General features: G+C 33.2%; 1 protein-coding gene and 2 long non-coding RNA genes across 9 annotated transcripts; all 3 read left to right on the top strand.

Moving 5' to 3' along the window:
- Positions 1-103: 103 nt before the first annotated feature.
- On the top strand, positions 104-19395 carry LOC115973226. The gene is made up of 3 exons (XR_004087655.1): positions 104-115; positions 11698-11701; positions 19197-19395. It is a non-coding gene; the product is annotated as an uncharacterized LOC115973226 (long non-coding RNA).
- LOC115973224 lies at positions 944-6331 on the top strand. Of its 7 annotated transcripts, none has more exons than XR_004087648.1 (7): positions 944-1562; positions 3321-3444; positions 3928-3984; positions 4174-4271; positions 4361-4438; positions 5777-6006; positions 6156-6331. It is a non-coding gene; the product is annotated as an uncharacterized LOC115973224 (long non-coding RNA). The 7 variants fall into 7 exon arrangements; XR_004087651.1 differs by lacking the exon at positions 6156-6331 and having other exon boundaries at positions 944-1309; positions 1403-1562; positions 5777-5819; XR_004087650.1 differs by lacking the exon at positions 6156-6331 and having other exon boundaries at positions 3349-3444; positions 5777-5819.
- A 774-nt stretch (positions 19396-20169) lies between the features above and the next one.
- Positions 20170-21534, top strand: LOC115973221 (disease resistance protein TAO1-like). The gene is made up of 4 exons (XM_031093467.1): positions 20170-20300; positions 20392-20548; positions 20651-21372; positions 21489-21534. The coding sequence occupies exons 1-4, from the start codon at positions 20170-20172 to the stop codon at positions 21532-21534; spliced, it is 1056 nt and encodes a 351-aa protein (XP_030949327.1).
- Positions 21535-23763: the final 2229 nt, after the last annotated feature.

Raw genomic sequence — 23763 nt, forward strand, 5'->3', positions numbered from 1 at the left:
AATACCAAATATTCCATCCAAAGTTGAATTTATATGCCTAGACAATTGTACCTCACTGGGGAGATTGCCAGGATCACCAAATCATTTCCACTGGTCATCTTATTGGAATTTCACTGTCCAGTGTTTCAACTGCTTCGAATTGGCTAACAATATTCAAAACTTCAGTAACACGTTTCAGGTATCTCTCTCTCTCTCTAATCTCAGTGTGTTTTCTAAATATCACCTATCTCTGTCTCTGTCTATGTGTTGGGTTTTATTTATTTAGCCCCAAGATCATGGTTTGTATATTTCAGGGATAGAGTAGTCAACAAGTTCCAAAAGGTTATATTATTCCTGGAAGAGAAATTCCGAAGTGGTTTGAAAAAGCAAACATATCTGATACTTTAGTGGCCTCTCGTTATTATTCATCTGTGGGACCCACTATAATAAAAAAAGTGAAGATACAATTGCCTGGGTCTGGGTCAGGGTGTGATGAGTGGTGGGGAATTGTTTTGTGCATTGTTTTTAAACCCACCGAGGAGGGTCATCATGATTACCAACTGGACTATCTCTTTGAAGTGGATGAATGCCTAATGACTTATTACGCATTTGGACTTGGAGACCCTACTTTTTTGATTAAAATTACGGCAGAATATGGAGGGGAATGGTCTCGTACATATTATACGTCAGAATATGTTAAAGTGGAATCGCCTCATCTTTGGCTGCATAGTCTGTCCAAGGAATGTTTACTTCCAACAGAGATTAATAATAAGCGATTCCATGAAGTTGAGCTTGAAATAGAGACCGGGTGCATGGAGGTGGAGAAAATTGGGCTTCGTGTGGTATAAAAGCAAGACATTGAAGATCCCAATTGAGATGCTTTCTTCAGTTGGTGATGAAATCTAGGGTTTGAAGATCCCAACCAAAATATGCGAAGCCCATGATGAGGATGAGGATGATGCCTTACTACATCTTTTTCACCAATGTGCTAGTTTTCACTGATGTGTCTACTACTCTTGTCAGCCTTTCATGCTAAAATTAGAGTTAATTATGAGTTTATATTTTCATACAACCTTATGGCTCATGCATTTTTGTTGTAATGCTTGGATGATTAAGGATACCTGATAAACACACGTCTATTTGGTTGTGGATTTGTCAAAGAATTTTGTCTAATAGAAAATATTATAGTAGTTTCTGTATATAATGAAAAGATACCGGATTCATATACATCCCAGTGAAGTTGGTTTGGGTAGCTACTTTAGTGATTGAGTTTGATGTAATGCATATGACAGATGAAGTTACCGTGGATGGCTGCTGTCTGTTGGCGCAAGTAACTATTCAAAACCCTTAGAACTTGGCCAATTTGATGGCTTTAATCTTTGTGGACGCTATATTGATGATTTTATAATTTTTTATTTTTGAGAATTCTTTGTATGCAATGGAGTGAGTGCACAATAGCAATACCTGGAGCATTGAGGTGGAGACAGTAGGGTTCCGTTTGTTAAACAAGCAAGACATCAAAGAGACATAGAATGTGAGGAATCCAGTCAAGGAGATTTTTTTTTTTTTCTCTTCTTTTACCTGTGAGTTATCATCTTCTTCCTACCATTATATAATCTAGTTGTTTCCTTCCTTTTTTTTTTTTTTTCCCTGGACATTTACTAACATTTCTTTTTCTGTTAAACTTCTACCACTATACAAATGCATATTGAGATTTCTTATTTCTCTGTTAACGGTTTGTTGTAATTCTTGTTTTTCTTTTTCTCCAACAGTCCGACATATATAATAATGTTTTCTTTTTTCCTTACTGGCATTTGGGACTATGATTCATGTTGATTTACAAAAGGCACCTATCTCGGCTCCTTAGATGTTGATTTTGCTCTATGATTTGCACACTTACATGTAATTGAAGTTAGATAAAGAATAGTAATGAAAAAGTGAATTGATGTTTGCAAAACATTTTTTCTGTTTGGTAATCAAAGAATGAGAAGTGAATAAATATTACAATTTTTTAATGGTATTGTGTTATAATTTGTACAATGAATATGCCGTATTTAGCACACACCAACACTTCCTTTGGGTTTTCATCATATCATCTTTTGGTGCAAAGGACATGTGTTTGTATATCCCAGCGGATAGTATGCAGAAACTAGCAACCCCACAACCAGCATCCATAATGTGAACTACCCTGCAGACAAATCAACTGTCTCACTGGTAGACATATTTCTTAACCTGTCATGACTCATGAGGCTTGTAATTCAGTAGAGTTTAAATGTTTGCGGTATATGGTTTTAACTCTTAATAGGCCTTGTTAAAAGGTGAGCTATTGCGTTTCGCTTATGTTTGTTGTATCAACTATAGATTCACTGTCACTCATAGTGAGACATTAAATCTTATACATAGATGTTATATATTATAATATAGGACAGAGGTTCTGGATCTACACCCCATTTAAGCTATTTCCAATTCCAATACCGAACATCCTTTAAAACTCAGTAAATAATATGCTTAAGGACTTATGCAGTGTTAAGATCTAGATATAATTAAAATTTGCCTATAACCTTGGGTGTTTAATGTCTTGCTAGCATCGTGTAAGTGTACACGTTTTTCACCCATGTGCTAGTTTTCGCTAATGTGTCTACTACTCTTGGCTGTCTTTCATGCTAAAATAAGAGTTAATTATGGGATTAAATAGTCATACAAACCTATGGCTCATGCATTTTTGTCGTAATTCTTGGATACCTGATAAAGACATTTCTATTTGGTTGTGGATTTGTCCTGGAATTTTGTCTAATAGAAATAGTTAAAATAGTCTGTATCAGCTGAAAAGATGCCCGCTTCATATGCCTCACAGTGAAGTTGGTTTGGGTAGCTACTTTAGTGGTTGTGTTTGATGTAATGTATGTTACAGATGAAGTTATCGTGGATGGCTGCTATTTGCTGGTGCAAGTAACTCTTTAAAACCCTAAGTACTTAGCCAAATTGATGGCTTTAATGATATTTTGATGATTTTATAGTTTTTTTAATTTTTATTTTTGAGAATTCTTTTATGCAATTTAGCGAGTGCACAAACACACACATGATAAGTTAAGATAGAAATGATAATATGAAAAAACCACTCTCATTGACATCGTGAAATCAGTGTCACAGTAGTATTGTGTCTAAAGTATCTTTGTTAACATCTACCTTTTTTATGGTTCAGAAATTGTAAATTGCTGCTTCTAAAGTAACCAATTCATACCTTTAAGTTTAATCTGGAATCATGCCCTATGTTTGATATATTTCATATCAATATATGTTGCTTCAAGTACTTTATAGTTTTTATGTTAAATGTTTCTCAGTTATGAAGTATATTTAATGCTAAGGCAGTTGCTATATGCATGCTGCCATGACAAATCAACAGCTAACAGATAGTGGAAACCGGATGATGGACAAGACTGATCAAGCCATTGGAGGTCATAAAAGGTTGGATTATCTCTCATGATCATTTTGTGAGGAAATTAGTTTTATTTATTTTGGTGAGTTGAAAAGGGATAAGTTTCGTAGGCTATTTTGAAGTGTGATCATTATTTCCTCTCATTCTTCTCTATTTCCTTATAGAAGGTTACAGGTGGAATCGTATCTTGTATTTCTAAAACGTACTAGTTTTTTTTAGCTCTGCCTTGAACATCACTTGCACTAGTTTGCATCAAGACCTGAACAATTATGGAATGTTTATTTTGAAGTGTGATCATTATTTCCTTTCATTCTTCTCTATTTCCTTGTAGAAGGTTATAGGTGGAATTGTATCTTGTATGTCTAAAACTTACTAGTCTTTTTAGCTCTGCCTTGAGTATCACTTGCACTATTTTGTATCAAGACCTGAACATAAAAGTAGTTTTACTGTTCAAAAAAGTATGGAATCATCGCAAAAGAAAAATAAATTTAGTATCTCCTTGTTTGTGGTAGACTGTTCAAGACACCATCAACGTTGGAACAGAAACTGCAGCTGCACTCAAGGATCAGGTGTGTAATTTGTCAGCTTTTAAAAAATTGGATTTCACAGCAGTTTAATATTTCACATTGAATTAAAAACTCTGTCTCTCTCTGTCTCTCTCTCTCTCTCTCCCCTACTGTTTCTCTCTTGTTTCGTTTAATCTTTCAAAAAATTTCAATGGCATGGAAACTAAAGAAATCAATTATATTTATGTTTAGACTGAACAAATGAGTCAGGCTGTTAAGTGTTAATGAGCTGGACTATCCATTTCTCGATCAAGAAAGCTTCTCAACTTGTGAAGGAACTTGGTAGGCAGGTCAATCTCTGAAATTATCTTCCTCCTGTTCTTGTCATATATTGACTATTAGTTGTTAATTGTTTTACTTACCTCATTTATTTCTTTAGGTTGCAACTGATAGGTGTATTATGGCATTACTCTTCCTAATTATTGCCATTGGAGTCATAGCTATCATTATTGTAAAGGTAAGATAGCTTATCATCCATTTTCTTTGCCATTAACAAAATTTAATTTTCTAAATACTTGATTTTGCTTTTGCCATCTGATTACAAATTGGAACCAAATCCTTGACATCCCTTTATTATACAGATGTAGCTTCAAAATTATGAATACTAGGCCTTTTTCTTCTTCTTCTTCTTCTTCTTCTTTTGGCTGTGGAGTTTCTCAGGCCTATTGTTTTTAAATGTATATAACTGTATATGGTATTGCATAATCTTGTTTTATGCTTTAAGTGGACCTTTTATAAATAAGTTGATCTCAGATTGACCTTGTTTGGTTAACCCTTATTTGCTTAAAAGTTGCAGGAAGATACTTTTATAATGCCAAATGTTGTAGTTAAACGTAGTGATTCTTAGTGATTTTTTGCTTACCTTAATAAAAAATAAAAGAATCTAATTCAGTATATCCTCTTTTTTTCTTTTTTTTTTCTTTTTTTATTATTATTAAATAATAATAACTTCACTAAAAAAAGAAAAATAAAAAAAGAAGACAAACACAAGTGCATGAGTGAGTAAAAGAGTTAATCTAATAGTTGTCACATTTTCATGTCCATTGGTAATGCGCTGATTGCAACTTGATGTTTCCATTACTATTTTTCCGTATTTCAAATTTTGTGTTAATCATATGTTAACTATCTAATCCACATATTCATGTTTTGTATATAAGTTTAAATGTAGAAAACATAACTTTAAATTTAAACACTTTATAATTAGATAGTTATAATTCTTTGATAATCTCGATATTTTGCAACCATAAAAGGTATAAGGAGATCTTGTAATCCAACAATTGATTCATCAAAATGCTTTTGCAATAAAAGTTTTGGAGTTGTATAACATTACATCCAGTTATATCATGTGTAATTTAAACCTAACCCATAAAGATATTATACAAAATTTATTTTAAAAAAACATAAATATGTATAAATAAACCCAAGAGAGGGATATCATATACTTGAACTAGTCATTAGAATCTATAACCAAACAATGCTCCACCAATTACTTTAATGATGGAAAACATTCAGTTCCAAACTAGTTTAGAGCTATATTCCTTTAACCTACTTTGTGGCAATTAAAACCATCCACATATAGTTTTGATCATATGACTTTTTGAACGAGTTATGTGACTTTGTTTAAATAATACATATATCAACTTACTAAGGTTTTTTTTTTTATTTTTGCGAAGTTGTTCATCAAAAAAATAAGTGTTTTTGCGAAATTGTTGTGCTAATAATCTAATACTATTCTTAATTCCAATCCAATTTGACCGGTCGATCAGATTGGGTTTAATAAGAATTTTATCTTTAGGAGGGACAATCATGGCACGGGGATTGAGGTCCCTATTGAGGTGGAAAAAAGGATGCATATTTATTACATTCGGAACAGAGGGTTTGGTAACAGATTTAATGTGTTGGGTGATGACAATCATGGCACTCCGAATGACTTAACGCAATGACCCAGAAATCAAGAAGGCATGTGACTCATACAGTGATCATTTTGGACAGTTCTTCAAACTGATATTCTATGGCATCCAAAAGGTATCATGATTATGCATGAACAGCAAAACAGTCTCTTATTAATTTGTCGTTGAACTTGGGATTATTACTACAAATGTTCAACTTGAGTCAAAGGGATGTCCTAATTATTGCATTGGAGATCTTAATCCGAAATCTCAAATTGTATTTAGGAGCAGTACTAGTAGAAGTTGGTTGTACAAAGTCAAAGCTTGTGTGCTTGCATTTATAGTGACTTGATGTGAAGAGTGTGGAAGGAAGAAAAGAAGAAAAATGTGTGAAATAAAAGGAAAGGCCATTCGGCCATGGGTCTCCAGTTTCTACATGACCACATTCATTTTTTTCTAAATTTCCATTGCCAACTATAGTCCAATCCATCTTATTCCTATGAAGAAATTTTTAATATAGTAGGAAAAAAAAATTAATGCTTCAATTGATCATTATCAGCTAGGACAATTTTTTTTTTTTTTAAGATTAATAAATTCGTAATCTACACCCAAAAGACCAAAACCCACGTTATTGTTAAAGAATATTGGTGTTGATAAGGTTTTAATTTTTAGTTGTGGAATGTTGTTTGATGGATGTACGAAATGAGAGAGAAATAATTAAATAAATTTTAAATTTTAAAAAAATAAAAAATATATTATTATGTGAATGTTTTTGAAAAATGGTCAAAAAAGAAATAAAATTTTATATTAAAATAAACGAAATTTTTGCAAGAGATATATTTATTGAGTAATGTTACAGTTATAAACTATTTTACAATATTTCTACAAAATATTAATGTGATCAATTTCTTATTGGTATTCATCTCTTTTTTTTGGAGGAACTCTTATTGGTATTCATCTAAACATACTATTAATATCATTTTTTTTCTTTTATCAATAATTACTCATTACATTAGCAATTTGTAAGTGTCTCTAACATTATTCATATTTATTTGATTTTTATGTCTAAGATAGATATTGAGTGAATTAAACGATTGCTAGACTTTGTAACCAAGGTCCACACTCCACGTGCAAGTGACCCTTGTCACTATCATGATCCCACCAATACAATTACTTGGAAAAGCATAATGAAGAGTGTCTCAGATAGTCATCAATTGGTTTTTTTCTACATGGCCACATTCAACGTTCCTTTGTGATGTGCTTGACGGATTGATAGGTCTTGCAAGTCACACATGGCCACATTCATTATTCAATCCATCGTATTCCTATGAAGAAATTTCTAACATAGTTGGGAAAAAAAAATCAATGCTCAAGTTGAATATTAGCAATTTTTGTTTTTGCTAAGTGGTACAATTGGTTTTTTTTGGTTGTGAATACAGACTAAGTTTGATTTCACTGCTTAGGTGCCCAGCGAAAGCAATTCCATCAATGAAGCTAAAATACAAAAAGTGAAAAAATTTACAAAAATTGACCTATATGCAAGTTTGATGAAGTTTGTTTCATCAGTCTTTGCATAATTGTATAAAAAGTATAAGTGTTATAGTAATAGTGTATACCTCATCTTTCTATCATATGATTTATATTATTCAATTGTTATCCTATATTTTTTTTTAACTCATAAATCAATGTAGCACACTAACCATTAGAAAAAATAATAAAATATAAATAACGAATAAATATTTTATTGAAATATATTGTAGAATAAATAATTTAATGTGGAATTTTTGAAAAAATTTCCGTGTAAAAAAAAAAGGATTCTTATTATAAAATATACCAAAAATTTTACACGAGTGAGAAGATAGAAATATAGATTCTTATTGTAAATGCTAACGTGTGAGTGGTGAGCTTGGCGAATTGGTTTGATGAGATAGAAAATTGGTTTGCAAAGGAAGGGTGTTAACGTCTTTTCATAATGAGGGCTTTAATTACATATTTGCCCTTAAAGACTTGAATAATGAGTAGATTTGGTTCAAATCCAACACTCTCGTACTGTGGTTGGTGAAAATTGGTTCGGTTCCCATGCAAAGAACAAACAAGAGTCCCATATGATTGATGTACTCTCTCTACTTTGTAGATGTGACAACTGATTGAATTTTGCATGAAAATGATTTGTTCTTTTATCTTTCAGTTTATCTCATCCTTTTTTATTTCCTTCTTTTTCCATGTAAGTACTTATTCCTCTCAGACAAGGTTACATGGATGAAGGAGCCTTAATCAATTTTCATAGACTAGACTAGAGAGCCTTTAATTTTCAAGCATTTTGACTGCACAAGTAGAACAACTGAGCATCCATGTGATCTATAGACAATAGCAACTTTATTGAAGTTAATTTCCCATAAGATTAGGGCTTAAAAGGGTTAGGAATTTGGATGATGTTAATACCGTACTAGTTTGGCATGCACGTACTGGTTTAAACTATAATGTTTACCATATGCTCAGAGTTCAATTTTCTTCAAAAGACTTTTCACCAGTTTATATAGTGAAGGTTAATCAAAAGCCTCACCATGTTTAGCAAGGTTTCTTTATTGTCTTTTATTGAAACATCTAACATTTTCATTGCTTGCCACGCATTCGAGCTGATATGACCTGGTCACATGCATCAGTGACCCAACGTTGAAAACCAATCTGACTCTCCTCAGTATGAACAAGCCGTATATCTTGTTTCAATTCTCTTATCTAATTTTGCATGAAATTAAATGACTTGTTCTTTTATCTTTCAATTTATCTCGTCCTTTTTTATTTCCTTCTTTTTCCATGTAAGTTCTTATTCCTCTCAGACAAGGTTACATGGATGAAGGAGCCTTAATCAATTTTCATAGACTGGACTAGTGAGCCTTTAATTTTCAAGCATTTTGACTGCACAAGCAGAACAACTGAGCATCCATGTGATCCATAGACCATAGCAACTTTTATTGAAGTTAATTTCCCATAAGATTAGTGCTTAAGAATTTGGATGATGTTAATACCATACTAGTTTGGCATGCACGTACTGGTTTAAACTATAATGTTTATCATATGCTCAGAGTTCGATTTTCTTCAAAAGACTTTTCACCAGTTTATATAGTGAAGGTTAATCAAAAGCCTCACCACGTTTAGCAAGGTTTCTTTATTGTCTTTTATTCAAACATCTAACATTTTCATTGCTTGCCACGCATTCAAGCTGATGTGACCTGGTCACGTGCATTAGTGACCCAACTTTGAAAACCAATCTGACTCTCCTCAGTATGAACAAGCCGTATATCTTGTTTCAATTCTCTTATCTAACAATATTTTCTTTCTCACTTCTTGAATTTGATTTGCATTTAAGTTTTGATATGATCATTTGGTTTGGTATCCGACAATACTAAATTATTGTACTTTCAACGAATAACTCTTGGCGTACCACACAAATCATTAGCATCCGACAATACATCTTGGACTGTGTATCAATGCACAGGGACGGAGTCGGGGGACAATGCTTAACGTAAAGCTCATAAAATTTCATCACATTTATTCGCATCGTAATCTTATATCTGTAGATGCAATTTGAGATTTGCAATAAACTAATACTAATTTTGGTGATTTTTCAAATTTTAATTTTAAGATTTTTATAAATTATGACATCAACTTTAGAGGTTAGCAACAATAAATCATCAATATTAGCTTATGAATAATGCTAGGGATACATCCAACTACACAATTTTTTTTTTTCTTTTTTTGAGAAACAAACACACACACAAGGGAGAGGGAAAGGGGTGCCAACTACATAGTTGAATCCACAACATGCCTCACAAAAATTAGGTTAGTCCTAAACAAAAAGCCGAATAAACATATCTTACAAACCACAACAAACTTTTTTTTAGAGATAGTTTTCAACCGCTGATGTTTAATAAATTTCACCATGGTCAAACAAAGTACAGACCATCAATTTTAATTTTTCTCTTTTCCCATTAGCCCGCCTGCCCATTAAGTTCTCTAACGACAGCCACACATCTGATTTCTAAAACATTAAAACAAAAATCATAAAAACAAAAATCCAACTTTATTTTATATTTTTAATATTTCTTGTTTCACATGTTCCATTTTTCTCATTGTACTCGTGAGTCTATGACCAACATATTATTTAAATATTTTTTAGGCAAAAAACCCATTTTCGTCTCTGCATTTTCACGCAATTTTCATTTTGGTTCCTATATTTTTTTTCCACCGTTTTTAGTCCTTATCTTGAAAAATGCATCTCGTTTTATTCCTTTCCGTCAGTGCCCTAACGGCCCCGTCCTATGTGGCAGATGGAACTATTAAAATAATAATAATAAATTTTATTTTGGCATTAAAAAATGCCACATCAACATTTAAATTAAAAAAATTAATTTATTAATTTTAATTAAATAAAAAATAAAAACAGAATTAAAAATAAAAAATCATATAGTTTGAGATTTAAGTGTGTTTTGAACAAGAACAATAAGAATACAAACCTAGATCTAAGAACACAAACCCAGAAATTAAAATCCAAAAATTAAAAATTTCAAAACCACCATTTTCTCAAACCCAGCAAAATCATCAAATCCTAAATACCCAAAGTACCAAATCAATCCAAAAATACAACACAACAAATCTAAACAAAGAAAGTCTCAGAAAAACCCATCAACCACCACATCTGAAGCAAGCCACGAACCCAGGAACAATCACAGTGACCAAACCCAGGTTTCTTTGGATACCTCCATGGAAATCTTTGGCTCACACATCATTAGAAGCAAGCAATCTAGTAACACTGAGCTTTCTCTTTCTCTCTCAGGCTTTCGTTGTTGACTTTCTCGGAACTTTGACTCTTCCATACCCGGCTCCTTCTCGTGGGTATTCGGGTCGTCTTCTTCTTCTTCGGGTTCGAATCTTTCATGGGTCACTATCTCTTCGTCTTCCCAAGGCGTCCCAGACAGTGACTCTTCTTCATCTTCATCCTCAGCTAAAGCCTCAACCTTTGCTTCTTCTAGTGCTTGCGCTTCTGATTCTTGCTCGGAATGTATGGGTTTGTGATTTTTTGGTGGGTTTGGTCACTGTGATTGTCCCTAGGTTCATGGCTTGCTTCAGACGTGATGGTTGATGGGTTTTTCTGAGTTTGAGATTTTTTTTTTTGTTTGGATTTGTTATATTTTTGGATTGATTTGGTACTTTGGGGCTTTAGGATTTGATGATTTTGCTGGGTTGAGAAAATTGTGATTTTGAAAATTTTAATTTCTGGATTTTAATTTTTGGGTTTGTATTTTTAGATCTGGGATTATGTTCTTCTTGTTCTCGTTCAAGACACACTTAGATATCAATTCATGTGATTTTTTATTTTTAATTCTGTTTTTTATTTTTTTATTTAATTAAAATTAATAAATTAATTTTTTTAATTTAAATGCTGATGTGGCATTTTTAATGTCAAAATAAAATTTATTATTATTATTTTAATAGTTCTATCTACCACGTAAGATGGGGCCGTTAGGGCACTAATGGAAATGACTAAAACGAGACGCATTTTTCAGGATAAGAATTAAAAGCAATGGAAAAAAAAAACAGAGATCAAAGTGGAAATCGCGTGAAAATGTAGGGACGAAAATGAGTTTTTCGCCTATTTTTTATTGTAACATAATCTTCTCTCTCTCTCTCTCTTGAAATCTCAGTGAATCTTATCTCTATCCTTTGCTGACATTTTCTATTGATACTTATCTCTTCTCTATAAAAATCTGAGCTTTTCTCCCTCTCCCTCGCTCTTTGTTCTTGCTAATGCCACATATTGATGGGGCAGAAAAGTTGATGTGAAACTTGTCACATATTGGGTCCTAATACAATCAACTATCACATGCTATCATGAGTACCATGTGGAGTCCATCTAAATTCCAAAGTGCCATTTCCTAGTTTGGGAAACAATAATTTAATAGGTAAAAATAATATCCGTTATAGGAAATTTGCATTTTGAGACCCATTATGTCACTTTGCACTACATATCATAGATGATAGAAAAGTTGCATAGTCACTATTTCATGGATTAAAAAGAGTCGTTTGAGACTTTGAGACATTAACGCTTTGACGGGACAATTGATCTTTTTTTTTTTTTTTTTGAGAAAGAAAACTTTTCACACCTAGTAATTACTTACACCTATGACCTGACCTACCCATCTTATTTGGCTGACGCAAGCTAACAAAAGAAGCAAAATGACATAAGGTGAGCATTTGGGAAGCGCATTCTGTGCTTCACATGTCTCTCTTCTCTTTTTTTTTTTATTTTTTCATGAGACATAAACAGTAAATTTAGGTATGTGAACGGTGGAATGCGCGTAAACAAGTGTATAGAGTAGTTTGAGTAATGTTGTTTGAGTGTTTTTGAGACATTAACGCTTTGAAGGGACAATTGATTTTTTTTTTTTTATGAGAAAGAAAACTTTTCACACCAAGTAATTACTTACACCTATGACCTGACCTACCCATCTTATTTGGCTGACGCAAGCTAACAAAAGAAGCAAAGTGACGTAAAGTGAGCATTTAGGAAGGGCATTTTGTGCTTCACATGTCTCTCTCTCTCTCTCTCTTTTTTTCATCAGACCTGAACAGTAAATTTAGGCATGTAAACAGTAGAATGCGCGTGAACAAATGTATAGAGGAGTTTGAGTAATGTTGTTTGAGTGTTTTTTATATACGTGTGGGTGAAAAAGTATATAAAAATGTGTGTAATGTTGTTTAAAATGTGAAAATGTGTGTTAGAACACACCTGCCAAACAGGGCCTTTGTAACACAATCCATACAAGGAAACTCTGCGCCTAAGTTGTGGATTTCAATTGTCATTCAAATTTGTTTTTTAGTAGGGCTTCCACGTATGCATTTGTGTGAGGAGAATTTGTGAGTTGGATAGTAACGGAATGGTGCTTTAAGGACTTAAATGTCCCACGTTAATTGGTTTAGAGATTAAAAGTGGTAAAAATAAAATGTAGGGACTAAAATGGAAAAAAAAAAATCAAAATGTAGGGATTAAAAATGCATTTACGCCTAATTATTTATTATGTGTTATAATAATTAGGGAATCAATTTTAGTTATATAAAATGCCACAAATCAACCACAAATTTTTTTCCCTCCATTTTGGCAATGCCATCGTCACAAATCAATTGCCATAATTTTTTTTTTAAATTCCTCCCCAAGATTTCGGCAAGTTGGTTGCCACAATTCTTTTTTTTTTTTTTCCCCCTCCCATTTTTAGCAACTTGGTTGCCACAATTCATATTTTCTCTCTCCTCCCTTCCCTACAATTTTGGCAACTTGGTTGCCACAATTGGTTTCCCTTTGGGCACTCCACATAGCACTAGCACTTCGGGCACTTCACACTCACTTGGGCAGCAAGAATTTCGGTTATCTCATTACCGAAATCCAATTTTTTCTCCCTCCTCCATCACATCACTTATCTTTACTCTCTCTCATACTTTTTCTTGCAATTTCGGCAACACCGTTGCCGAAATTCACTCTCTTTTCTCATTTTTCAAAATAACTTTGAACAGTACCTATATCACCAATAAACTCAATTTTTTGCAATATTCAGCTATAAGACTCGTGAATCTGTGTGAGGTCCATCACAATACAATATTACGAAGGGGGTGTGAAATTTTCAATTACTCTCTAAAATTAACACTATGTTTAAAGAAAGGGAAAAAAAAATTAAGGGAATAGATTTGGAAAAAAAAAAAAAAACCCAAGGAAAAAATAATGCTAAAAAATTATTTTATTTTTTTTATTTTTTGTAAATTATAAATGAATAATTCATTAGGAAGAATTAAAAGTAATTTTACAAAAATATTCATAACTTTTTTATACTTTTACGAGGGTACAAGAGTAATCTTGTATAAAAGGTTAATCATTTCTCTTTTTTCTTTCAAATCGGACAGAAACAAAATTTGGAAAAATGTGAGGAATCCCCAGCTTCTATCAATTTTCCCATTTTCTACTTCCTCTCATCCAGTGCAACTAAACATAATATAAAAGGTTTTAACGAATATTTTGTAAGAACTTCCTCAACTACCCATGCTTGTTCACTACTTTCATCTCACTTTCCCTTTTCCTTCTCCCAAACCCACAGCACACTTCAATAACTGAAGCAGAGCTCCAATTCCGCTGATTAGCACCTTCAGCCCGAGATATACACAGCTCCGTTCACCGATTTTTGTTTCCGGTGAGACCCAAAATCAGCCCCTCCATTTGTTGGGTTTTATTTTGATATTTTTTGTTTTTTCCATGTTCCTCCATTTTTTGTATTGTGTTTACTGAGACCTTGGCTCACTTGGCTGTGAATGCTTGTTTATTTATGCCTCTTTTTTTACTCTCTACTCAAGTATAGCTTTAATGCTACTTTTTTTGTTTTTATTTTTTTTTATTTTTTTTTATTTTAGAAGTTTCTCTGTCTTGTTCCTTTGTTATAGCCATGGTTTTATGAACAATGTCTACTTTGCTCTGCTGTTGGCTTGGGAAAAAAAATTATCTGTACCTAGACCATCTTTGCCGTACATACCCAACACTTGCCCCTGAGTTCTGAACAGTGTGACTTTATTTGTGGTTTCTCTTTCTCATAAGGAACAAAAAAAGGGGTAATGTTTGACTCATCTGATGAAGGGAAAGATTCAAACCATTGCATCAAATAGTTTTTCTTCTTTCATAATTTATTTTCTTTTCAATTTTTCTTCAGTTCTAATTGATTTTTTTTTTCCATGCAGATCTATTCCTTGATTCAATGGCTTCAAGTTCATCATCTTTCCCAAGTTCTTCTATTTCTTCTACTAGCAAATGGACGTATGATGTTTTCCTGAGTTTCAGTGGTGAGGACACTCGCAATACTGCTACGGACTTTATATATTATGCATTAGTAGAGAAGGGCATTAACACTTTTAAGGACGATCAAAAACTTGAGAAAGGAAAAACTATTAAACCAGAACTCCTTAGAGCGATCAAAGAATCCAAATTTGCCATAGTCATTCTCTCAGAAAATTATGCATTTTCCACTTGGTGCTTAGATGAACTTGTAGAGATCATTGACTGCGAGACAAAAAAGGAAATAACAGTTTTCCCTATTTTTTACAATGTGGATCCATCTGATGTGCGAAAACAAATAGGAACTTTTTCACTTGTTAAACATGAAAAACATTTCAAGGAGAAGGTGGAAACATGGAAAGCTGCTTTGAGTCATGTGGCCGATCTTGCCGGATATCATGTAAAGAATAGGTAATTTTTATTTGAAACACACACACACACACACACACACACATATATATATACACACTAGTCATTTAACCAGTGTGATGCATGGGTTAAATTACTGAATGAGTTTGGAAGGAAAAAAAAAGCATTATATTTGAGTTTATATAGTTACTATTAAGACTTTAAAAAGAAAAATAGTTAGCAACGTAGCATAGATGCATGGAATGCTTGTGAGGAGATGGGTCGATGGCTATAACTATCCACAACAGGCATTGGAATCATTTAAAAAAAATGTAATCATAAATAGGTAATAAATAACACTGTATAACTAAAAAAAATAAATAAAAGGACATAAGAAAATGACTTAATATTTTAAATATATATTCATAGTTAATTAGAATTTTTTTATAGAAAGTAATTAATTGATATCAAGAACATAATAAATTTAGGCCTAAAAAACTAACTGCATAAATAAAATTTTAAATTATCATTTTTTTAAAAATATTTTGTGATTAATATTGAATTAGCAATGTACAAAAATCTATACAGTATACACATCTAAGTATTACTTTAGTCTTTGTAGTATATTATATGCCCATACCAATTTAAAAGGAAACTGTGTAGATCTAACTGATAGAGTCACGTAACACAAATATTCTAATAACACTATTGGGAGGTAGTTGGAAACCAAAGCCCAAGTGAAAGATGAAATAAATAAATGAAACAAATTTAGTAAATTTTTTTTTTTGGGTATAAAATAATAAAAGTAAGGATGGAATGGTATTTTATGTGTACCTTCCAAGAAGTTTCCTTTCTGCTTAAATGCCCGTTTGTTTCAACTTTTTCAGCCCAAAAGTCACATTTTGAAATAAGCCAGCCCTTTAAGTGCATTTGGTTAGTATAAAACGCAACTTTTTCCAAAAAGTTGCATTTTATACTTGTGAAGAGAACGCACAATTCCATTTTGGAGTCTCAGAATTTCATTTTTGCCAAAAGTCTATGCACGTTTTGATATATCCGTTGGGTGAGTTGGGCAATTACCAAATTAACCCAAAGAATAAAGGATGCTCATGTCTTCGTCTACGCACAGTTCCTCATTCCTCTCAATAACAAATTTCCAAATCCAAACACAAAAAAATCTATAACAAATTCCCAAATCAGCTAAGGAAAAAAAAAAATCAATCCCTTGCAAATTAGGATTCCTCAAAATGCAAAACAAAAAAAAAAACATCAAAATATTCCTCTCAATAACAAATTTCCAAATCCAAATACTAAAAAATCTATAATAAATTCCCAAATCAGCTAAGGAAAAAAAAATCAATCCCTTGCAAATTAGAATTCCTCAAAATGCAAAACAAAAAAAAAAAAAATCAGAATATAGCAAAATCTTTCAAATGGAGTTTGTACCCATTTGCGTTTGCTTTGCTTTGATCCAATCTTCCCGATCTGCTCTGCTTTGCTCTGAATCATCCCGTTTGTAAGTGGTTGAATTTAGAGAAAAAGAAAAGAATCAAGAAGATCAGGGTGAAGAATTGCATGGGTGTTGCAGACGAAGTGCTGAGAGAAAAAAAAAATGAAGAGAGGAAGAAGGAAAGCTGGAACGTTCTAGAGTTTGGAGGAAGTGGTAGGGATAAAAAATGGAAAGAAGTAAAAAAAGAAAAGTGTAAGGGTACATGTGTGGAGAAGAAAAAAAGAGGGGGAAAAAAGAAGGAAAAAAAAGAAGAAAGAAATGCGGTAGTGTGTGGAGGATAAAAAAATAGGGAAAAAAGAAGAAGAATGAGGAAATGGTATCACAATATTTTCACAATAAATTTTAAGTGGTAGGTTATTATTAGCTAATAATAGTGAGAAAAAAATAATTTTTTTAGAAAGAGAAAAAAATAATTTTAATAGTACGTTCAAATTAAAATCAGTATCAATTTTTATCACAATAAATCTAAAGTGATAGGTTATTATTGGGAAAATATTGTGTACTCTCGGAGTACCATAAATGCGTACTCTCTCCTCTCACATAAATGGTGGATCTCACTAATTAAATTCATGGTGGGACCCACCATTTATGTGAGAGGAGGGAGTACAATTTATGGTACTCTGGGAGTACCTAATAATTTTCCATTATTATTAGCTAATATTGGTGAGAAAAAAATAATTTCACAATATTGATTTAAGTATGAAATAAACTTCCTTATATATACATTGTCCTTTTTGGTAATTTATCTCTCAAACTGCCACTTTTATAAGCACTCAGCTTTTTCAAAAAAAACATTTTTTAACAGTTTTTACCAAACACTTAGTTTTTTGAAAAAACACTTTTTCATTATGCACTTCTTGAAAATTCAACTTTTTCAAAAAGCTCAACTTCAAAAAGTTGAACCAAACTCTACAACTTAGAAGTAGCAAAACTCAACTCCCTCACGTGACTATCATCTCCTCTTCTACAACGCCACTTTTTCTTTATCTTTTTATTTCTTTCCCTTTCTTAATTCTCTTCATTCTTATCTTTTCTATGACATTCCCTTGTCTCCTTTTTTTTTTTTAATCTCTTTTTCTCTCATAGTGCTTCTGTAACTCTCTCCTATGTTTTTAATTTTTAATTTTATTTATGTTTCTTTTCCCCCACAATAAGATCATCCATTGCTTTCATTCTCATCTTCTTCTTCCTCTTCTTCTGTCAAATGCTGTAAAAGTTGAAAAATGGGAAACTGTTGGGTTTGGTGGAGTTTGGACCTGTAAAGTTGAGAAGTAGGGAGACACATCAGATCATGAAATTAAGCTTTTATTATTTTGTCCTTTCTATTTTTTTTTTCTTCTATGTTTTTTGTGTCTTTGTTTTACAATTTTGTGGTACTTGTACCCAGTGAAACAATACAATTTTTTAAAGAGAAGTCAACTTCTGTTAGTGTTAGACAATTTTGAGGTTAATAAATATAAATAATGTGGTGTACCATCATCGCTGCCGACGGTAATTGTTCCATTTTCTTCAACAATGATTCAAGAGTACTCCTTGAAAAACAACATAATTAATTGCCAAAATATAAAAGAAATAGTAGAAAAACAAAGGTAGATCAAAATGAAGTGATAAATAAGGACAAAAATGGCAGACCACGAAAATGCACTTCCAGTTTACTTAGTGGTAATGACTCGAAAGCGCCAGTGATTTTCATGAACATGTTGATCACTTGCTGTATTGGTGTTGAGATTGTCAACGATTTTTTTTAAAGACACAGGTGTGCAGTTGGAAAAGAAAAAGTGCTTGCAAATTGCAGTTTTTTTGCTGTCCGGTTATATTTATATGTACCGAGGGAAAACAATAGTATGATACAGTGTAATGATTTGTTTCTTTTGGTTGTGGTTAGTTATTTAAAATTCCAAAAGATACAATTGTTCAGTGTCTTATTTTGCAAAACGAAAAGACACAATTATTTGGTTTTTAAATGTAGTTGTGTGGCATAAATTTATGTAGCCACATGGCGCAATGAGATAAGGTCAACAAAAGGTCAAATGTTTCGACTACTACTTATCATATAGATATAGATATTCAGCTAATCCACTTTTATATATCTAACTTCATTTAAACCTTTAATTGACATATCTTTTTTTATTTATTATTTTTTGAAATAAATAAACCTTCATCAGATCTCATTTAATTTTTGTCATAGCCTATCTATTTAAATATTTTTATTTAGTCAGCAGATTCGAACACCTAATATCTACCATATTTTTCATGGGACCTATTAATTGGTCATCATATCTTGTTCTCTCTTCATTGCAGTCCTCTCTCTACAGCTATCAAAAGCATTGCGGGACTAATATCACGAAAATTGTGTCGTGAATTCTCAGAAGTTACTGAGGGCTTGATTGGAATAGAGTCTTCATTGTTGGAATTGGAGTCATATTTAGCTTTTTGGTTAAAGAATGAAGTTCGCTTTATAGGGATTTGGGCGATGGGGGGAATGGGGAAGACAACCCTCGCCGAAGTTGCCTATAAGATGTATTCTAAAGAATTTGAAGTTAGTTGTTTTATTGATAATGTTAGGGAAAAATCTGAAAAAAAAGGTTACCTATCATTGTAGAAAAATCTTATTTCTCAAATATTAAATGACACAAATTTGAATATAAAAAATAATTGTGAAGGAGAACACATGATCAAGAATATGTTACATGGTAAAAGGATTCTTCTTGTTCTTGATGATGTAAATGATTTAAACCAATTACAAAAGTTAGCTAGGAAGCGTGATTGGTTTGGTCGGGGTAGTAGAATTATCATAACAACAAGAGATAAGCACTTGACACATTTAATAGATCAAATGTATGAAGTTAAAGCATTGAAAAATGAAGATGCTCTTCATCTTTTTTGTTCAAAAGCTTTTAAAAACAAACTTGTCCCAGATGAATATTTAAAACTGTCCAAAGGTTTTTTGAATTATGTTGCCGGTCATCCTTTAGCTCTTATAGTTTTGGGTTCATTTTTGTATAAAAGAAGTGCTGTTGAATGGGAAAATGAGTTTGAGAAGCTCAAAGAACAACCCAAGCTAGATGTTATCCGAGTACTAAAAATAAGTTATGATGGACTTGAAAGGCAAGATCAAGAAATATTCAAAGATACTGCATGCTTCCTTAATCACGAGAAGGAAGATTATGTAGTACAAATACTAAAAAATCATCTTGGCCGCTATCTTGGATTATCCAATCTCATTGACAAATCTCTCTTGAAAATTTCTAAAAATAATGAATTGTGGATGCATGATTTAGTAGAAAATATGGGTAGGGACATAGTTCGTCAAGAGTCCCTTGAGCCTGGGGAGCGCAGTAGACTGTGGCTTTATAAGGATATTGATCATGTGTTGAAAAACAATACGGTAAGAGGTTATTTACTTGAGCTCATACCATATCTTCTTATTTAGCAAGTTGAAATATGAATAATTATGCTAATAATATATTTTGCATTTCACAAATTCCTTTTTTATTATCAGGGAACAAAAAACGTTCAAGCCATGGATATAAAGGGAGCCAAGGATACAGTATTTATCATGAAGAAAAAGACGCATGTTGGAGGCCACAAGGGTTAGCTCCATTGGTGACACTTCAGGGGTGGGTCCTAAACGCTCTATCTTGGCAAGGGTTAGCTCTATTGGTTACTCTTTGGGGATGGGTACAAAGGACCTTATCTTGGGAAGGTTTCACATCATCAAAAAAACCAGAAGGGCTACTTAGGGACCCTAACACCTTTTTGAAGATGTATAATCTTAAATTTCTGAGAATTCATAGTGTTTCGTTGCAACTTGACACTTCACATTTACCTAATGGTTTAAGCTATTTGGAATGCAATGATTATCCTTTAAAATCATTGCATTCTTTGCCAGCTGGGCTTGGAGAACTTCGTTTGCTGCGTAGCAAACTTAAACTACTTTGGGTAGGGATGAAGGTAAGATTGTTAATAAGTATCTTCATACAAATTTGCTTTTAAATTTCAATAAATAGACACTATAAAGTTAATTATTCTAAATTTTTTCTTTTCTTTTATTAGATTTTTGAAAATTTAAAGTCCATCAATATGGATGGCTCCTTGGAGCTAATTATCAGCCCTGACTTCAATGGAGTACCAAATCTTGAGGAGTTAATTCTTGCCCGATGTTCAAATTTACGCAGGCTTCATCCATCCATTGGCAAATTGAAAAAGCTTAAACTTCTTGATCTAAAAGGGTGCCTAGAACTTACTAGTCTTCCAGAGAAGTTTGAAATGGAATCTCTTGTGACTCTTAATCTTACTCATTGTTTAAAAGTCAAGAAAATTCCTGACACCATTTGTAGCTTGACATCGCTTAACAATCTTTATCTTTCTAGATGCTCAAAATTTGACAAATTGCCAGAGGACTTGGGGAATATCGTAAGTCTAAAGAAGCTTCATTTGAGTGGAACAACTATAAAAGAGCTGCCTTCATCAATTGAATGCTTGATTGGCCTTACTTCATTGCATCTAAGAGATTGCAAAAAAATTGACAAATTGCCAAAGGACTTGGGGAATGTTGTAAGTCTAGAGATGCTTGATTTGAGTGGAACAGCTATAACGGAGCTACCTTTGTCAATCGAATTTTTGATTGGCCTTGGTAGATTGCATCTAGATGGATGCCCAAAATTTGTCAACTTGCCAAAGAACTTAGGGAATCTCAAACATCTGAATTGGCTTTGTTTGCAAGGAACAGCAATAGCAGTTTTGCCATCATCTATTGAATGTATGGCTGCCCTTAAGTATTTAAAACTAGAAGATTGCAAAAATCTTGTGTTTCTTCCAAGCACCGTTTGTAATTTGAAGAAGGTAGAGTGTCTTGATCTTATTGGATGCTCAAAAATTGCCAACTTGCCAGAGAACCTGGGGAATATGGAAAGCCTAAAGTGGCTTTTTTTGGGTGAAACTCCTATAAAAGAGTTACCTTCCTCCACCATTCACCTTGAAAAGGTCTGGAGAGTATCTTTCAAAGGATGTCATTTGTCATCATCTTCATTGACTTCTATGCCAAGAAGTCGCGAGATAGATCTCAGTGACTGCCAGCTTTCGGAAATTCCAAGCGGTATTGACTGCATCTCTATGACGGAGTTATATCTAAGGGGAAATGATTTCATTTCCCTTCCTGAAAGCATCTCCCAATTCTCTAGGCTAACACATCTTTACTTGGATGGTTGCAAAGACCTCCAATCAATACCAAATATTCCATCCAAAGTTGAATTTATATGCCTAGACAATTGTACCTCACTGGGGAGATTGCCAGGATCACCAAATCATTTCCACTGGTCATCTTATAGGAATTTCACTGTCCAGTGTTTCAACTGCTTCGAATTGGCTAACAATATTCAAAACTTAAGTAACACGTTTCAGGTATCTCTCTCTCTCTCTCTCTCTCTAATCTCTGTGTGTTTTCTAAATATCACCTATCTCTGTCTCTGTCTATGTGTTGGGTTTTATTTATTTAGCCCCAAGATCATGGTTTGTATATTTCAGGGACAAAGTAGTCAACAAGTTCCAAAAGGTTATATTATTCCTGGAAGGGAAATTCCGAAGTGGTTTGAAAAAGCAAACATATCTGATACTTTAGTGGCCTCTCGTTATTATTCATCTGTGGGACCCACTATAATAAAAAAAAGTGAAGATACAATTGCCTGGGTCTGGGTCAGGGTGTGATGAGTGGTGGGGAATTGTTTTGTGCATTGTTTTTAAACCCACCGAGGAGCGTCATCATGATTACCAACTGGACTATCTCTTTGAAGTGGATGAATGCCTAATGACTTATTACGCATTTGGACTTGGAGACCCTACTTTTTTTATTAAAATGCAAAGACCTCCAATCAATACCAAATATTCCATCCAAAGTTGAATTTATATGCCTAGACAATTGTACCTCACTGGGGAGATTGCCAGGATCACCAAATCATTTCCACTGGTCATCTTATAGGAATTTCACTGTCCAGTGTTTCAACTGCTTCGAATTGGCTAACAATATTCAAAACTTAAGTAACACGTTTCAGGTATCTCTCTCTCTCTCTCTCTCTCTAATCTCTGTGTGTTTTCTAAATATCACCTATCTCTGTCTCTGTCTATGTGTTGGGTTTTATTTATTTAGCCCCAAGATCATGGTTTGTATATTTCAGGGACAAAGTAGTCAACAAGTTCCAAAAGGTTATATTATTCCTGGAAGGGAAATTCCGAAGTGGTTTGAAAAAGCAAACATATCTGATACTTTAGTGGCCTCTCGTTATTATTCATCTGTGGGACCCACAGTTACAAAGTAGTCAACAAGTTCCAAAAGGTTATATTATTCCTGGAAGGGAAATTCCGAAGTGGTTTGAAAAAGCAAACATATCTGATACTTTAGTGGCCTCTCGTTATTATTCATCTGTGGGACCCACTATAATAAAAAAAGTGAAGATACAATTGCCTGGGTCTGGGTCAGGGTGTGATGAGTGGTGGGGAATTGTTTTGTGCATTGTTTTTAAACCCACCGAGGAGCGTCATCATGATTACCAACTGGACTATCTCTTTGAAGTGGATGAATGCCTAATGACTTATTACGCATTTGGACTTGGAGACCCTACTTTTTTTTATTAAAATTACGGCAGAATATGGAGGGGAATGGTCTCGTACATATTATACGTCAGAATATGTTAAAGTGGAATCGCATCATCTTTGGCTGCATAGTCTGTCCAAGGAATGTTTACTTCCAACAGAGATTGATAATAAGCGATTCCATGAAGTTGAGGTGGAATAGAGACCGGGCGCATGGAGGTGGAGAAAATTGGGCTTCGTGTGGTATAAAAGCAAGACATTGAAGATCCCAATTGAGATGCTTTCTTCAGTTGGTGATGAAATCTAGGGTTTGAAGATCCCAACCAAAATATGCGAAGCCCATGATGAGGATGATGGGGAATTCTTTTCTTCACTTCTTTTACCTGTGAGTTATCAACTTTCTTCTTCTTCTTTTTTTTTTTTTTTGGCTAAGCATATGTGTAATGCTCTGTTAAACTTCAACTAATATTCAATTTACAAAAGACATTTGGGTCTGCGGTTCATGCTGAAGAAATTTACAAAAGACACCTTGCCTGCTTCAGATGTTGATTTTGCTCTATGATTTGCACACCTACGTATAA

This window comes from Quercus lobata, unplaced genomic scaffold (assembly GCF_001633185.2).
Source record: "Quercus lobata isolate SW786 unplaced genomic scaffold, ValleyOak3.0 Primary Assembly Scq3eQI_7, whole genome shotgun sequence".
Lineage (NCBI taxonomy): Eukaryota > Viridiplantae > Streptophyta > Magnoliopsida > Fagales > Fagaceae > Quercus > Quercus lobata.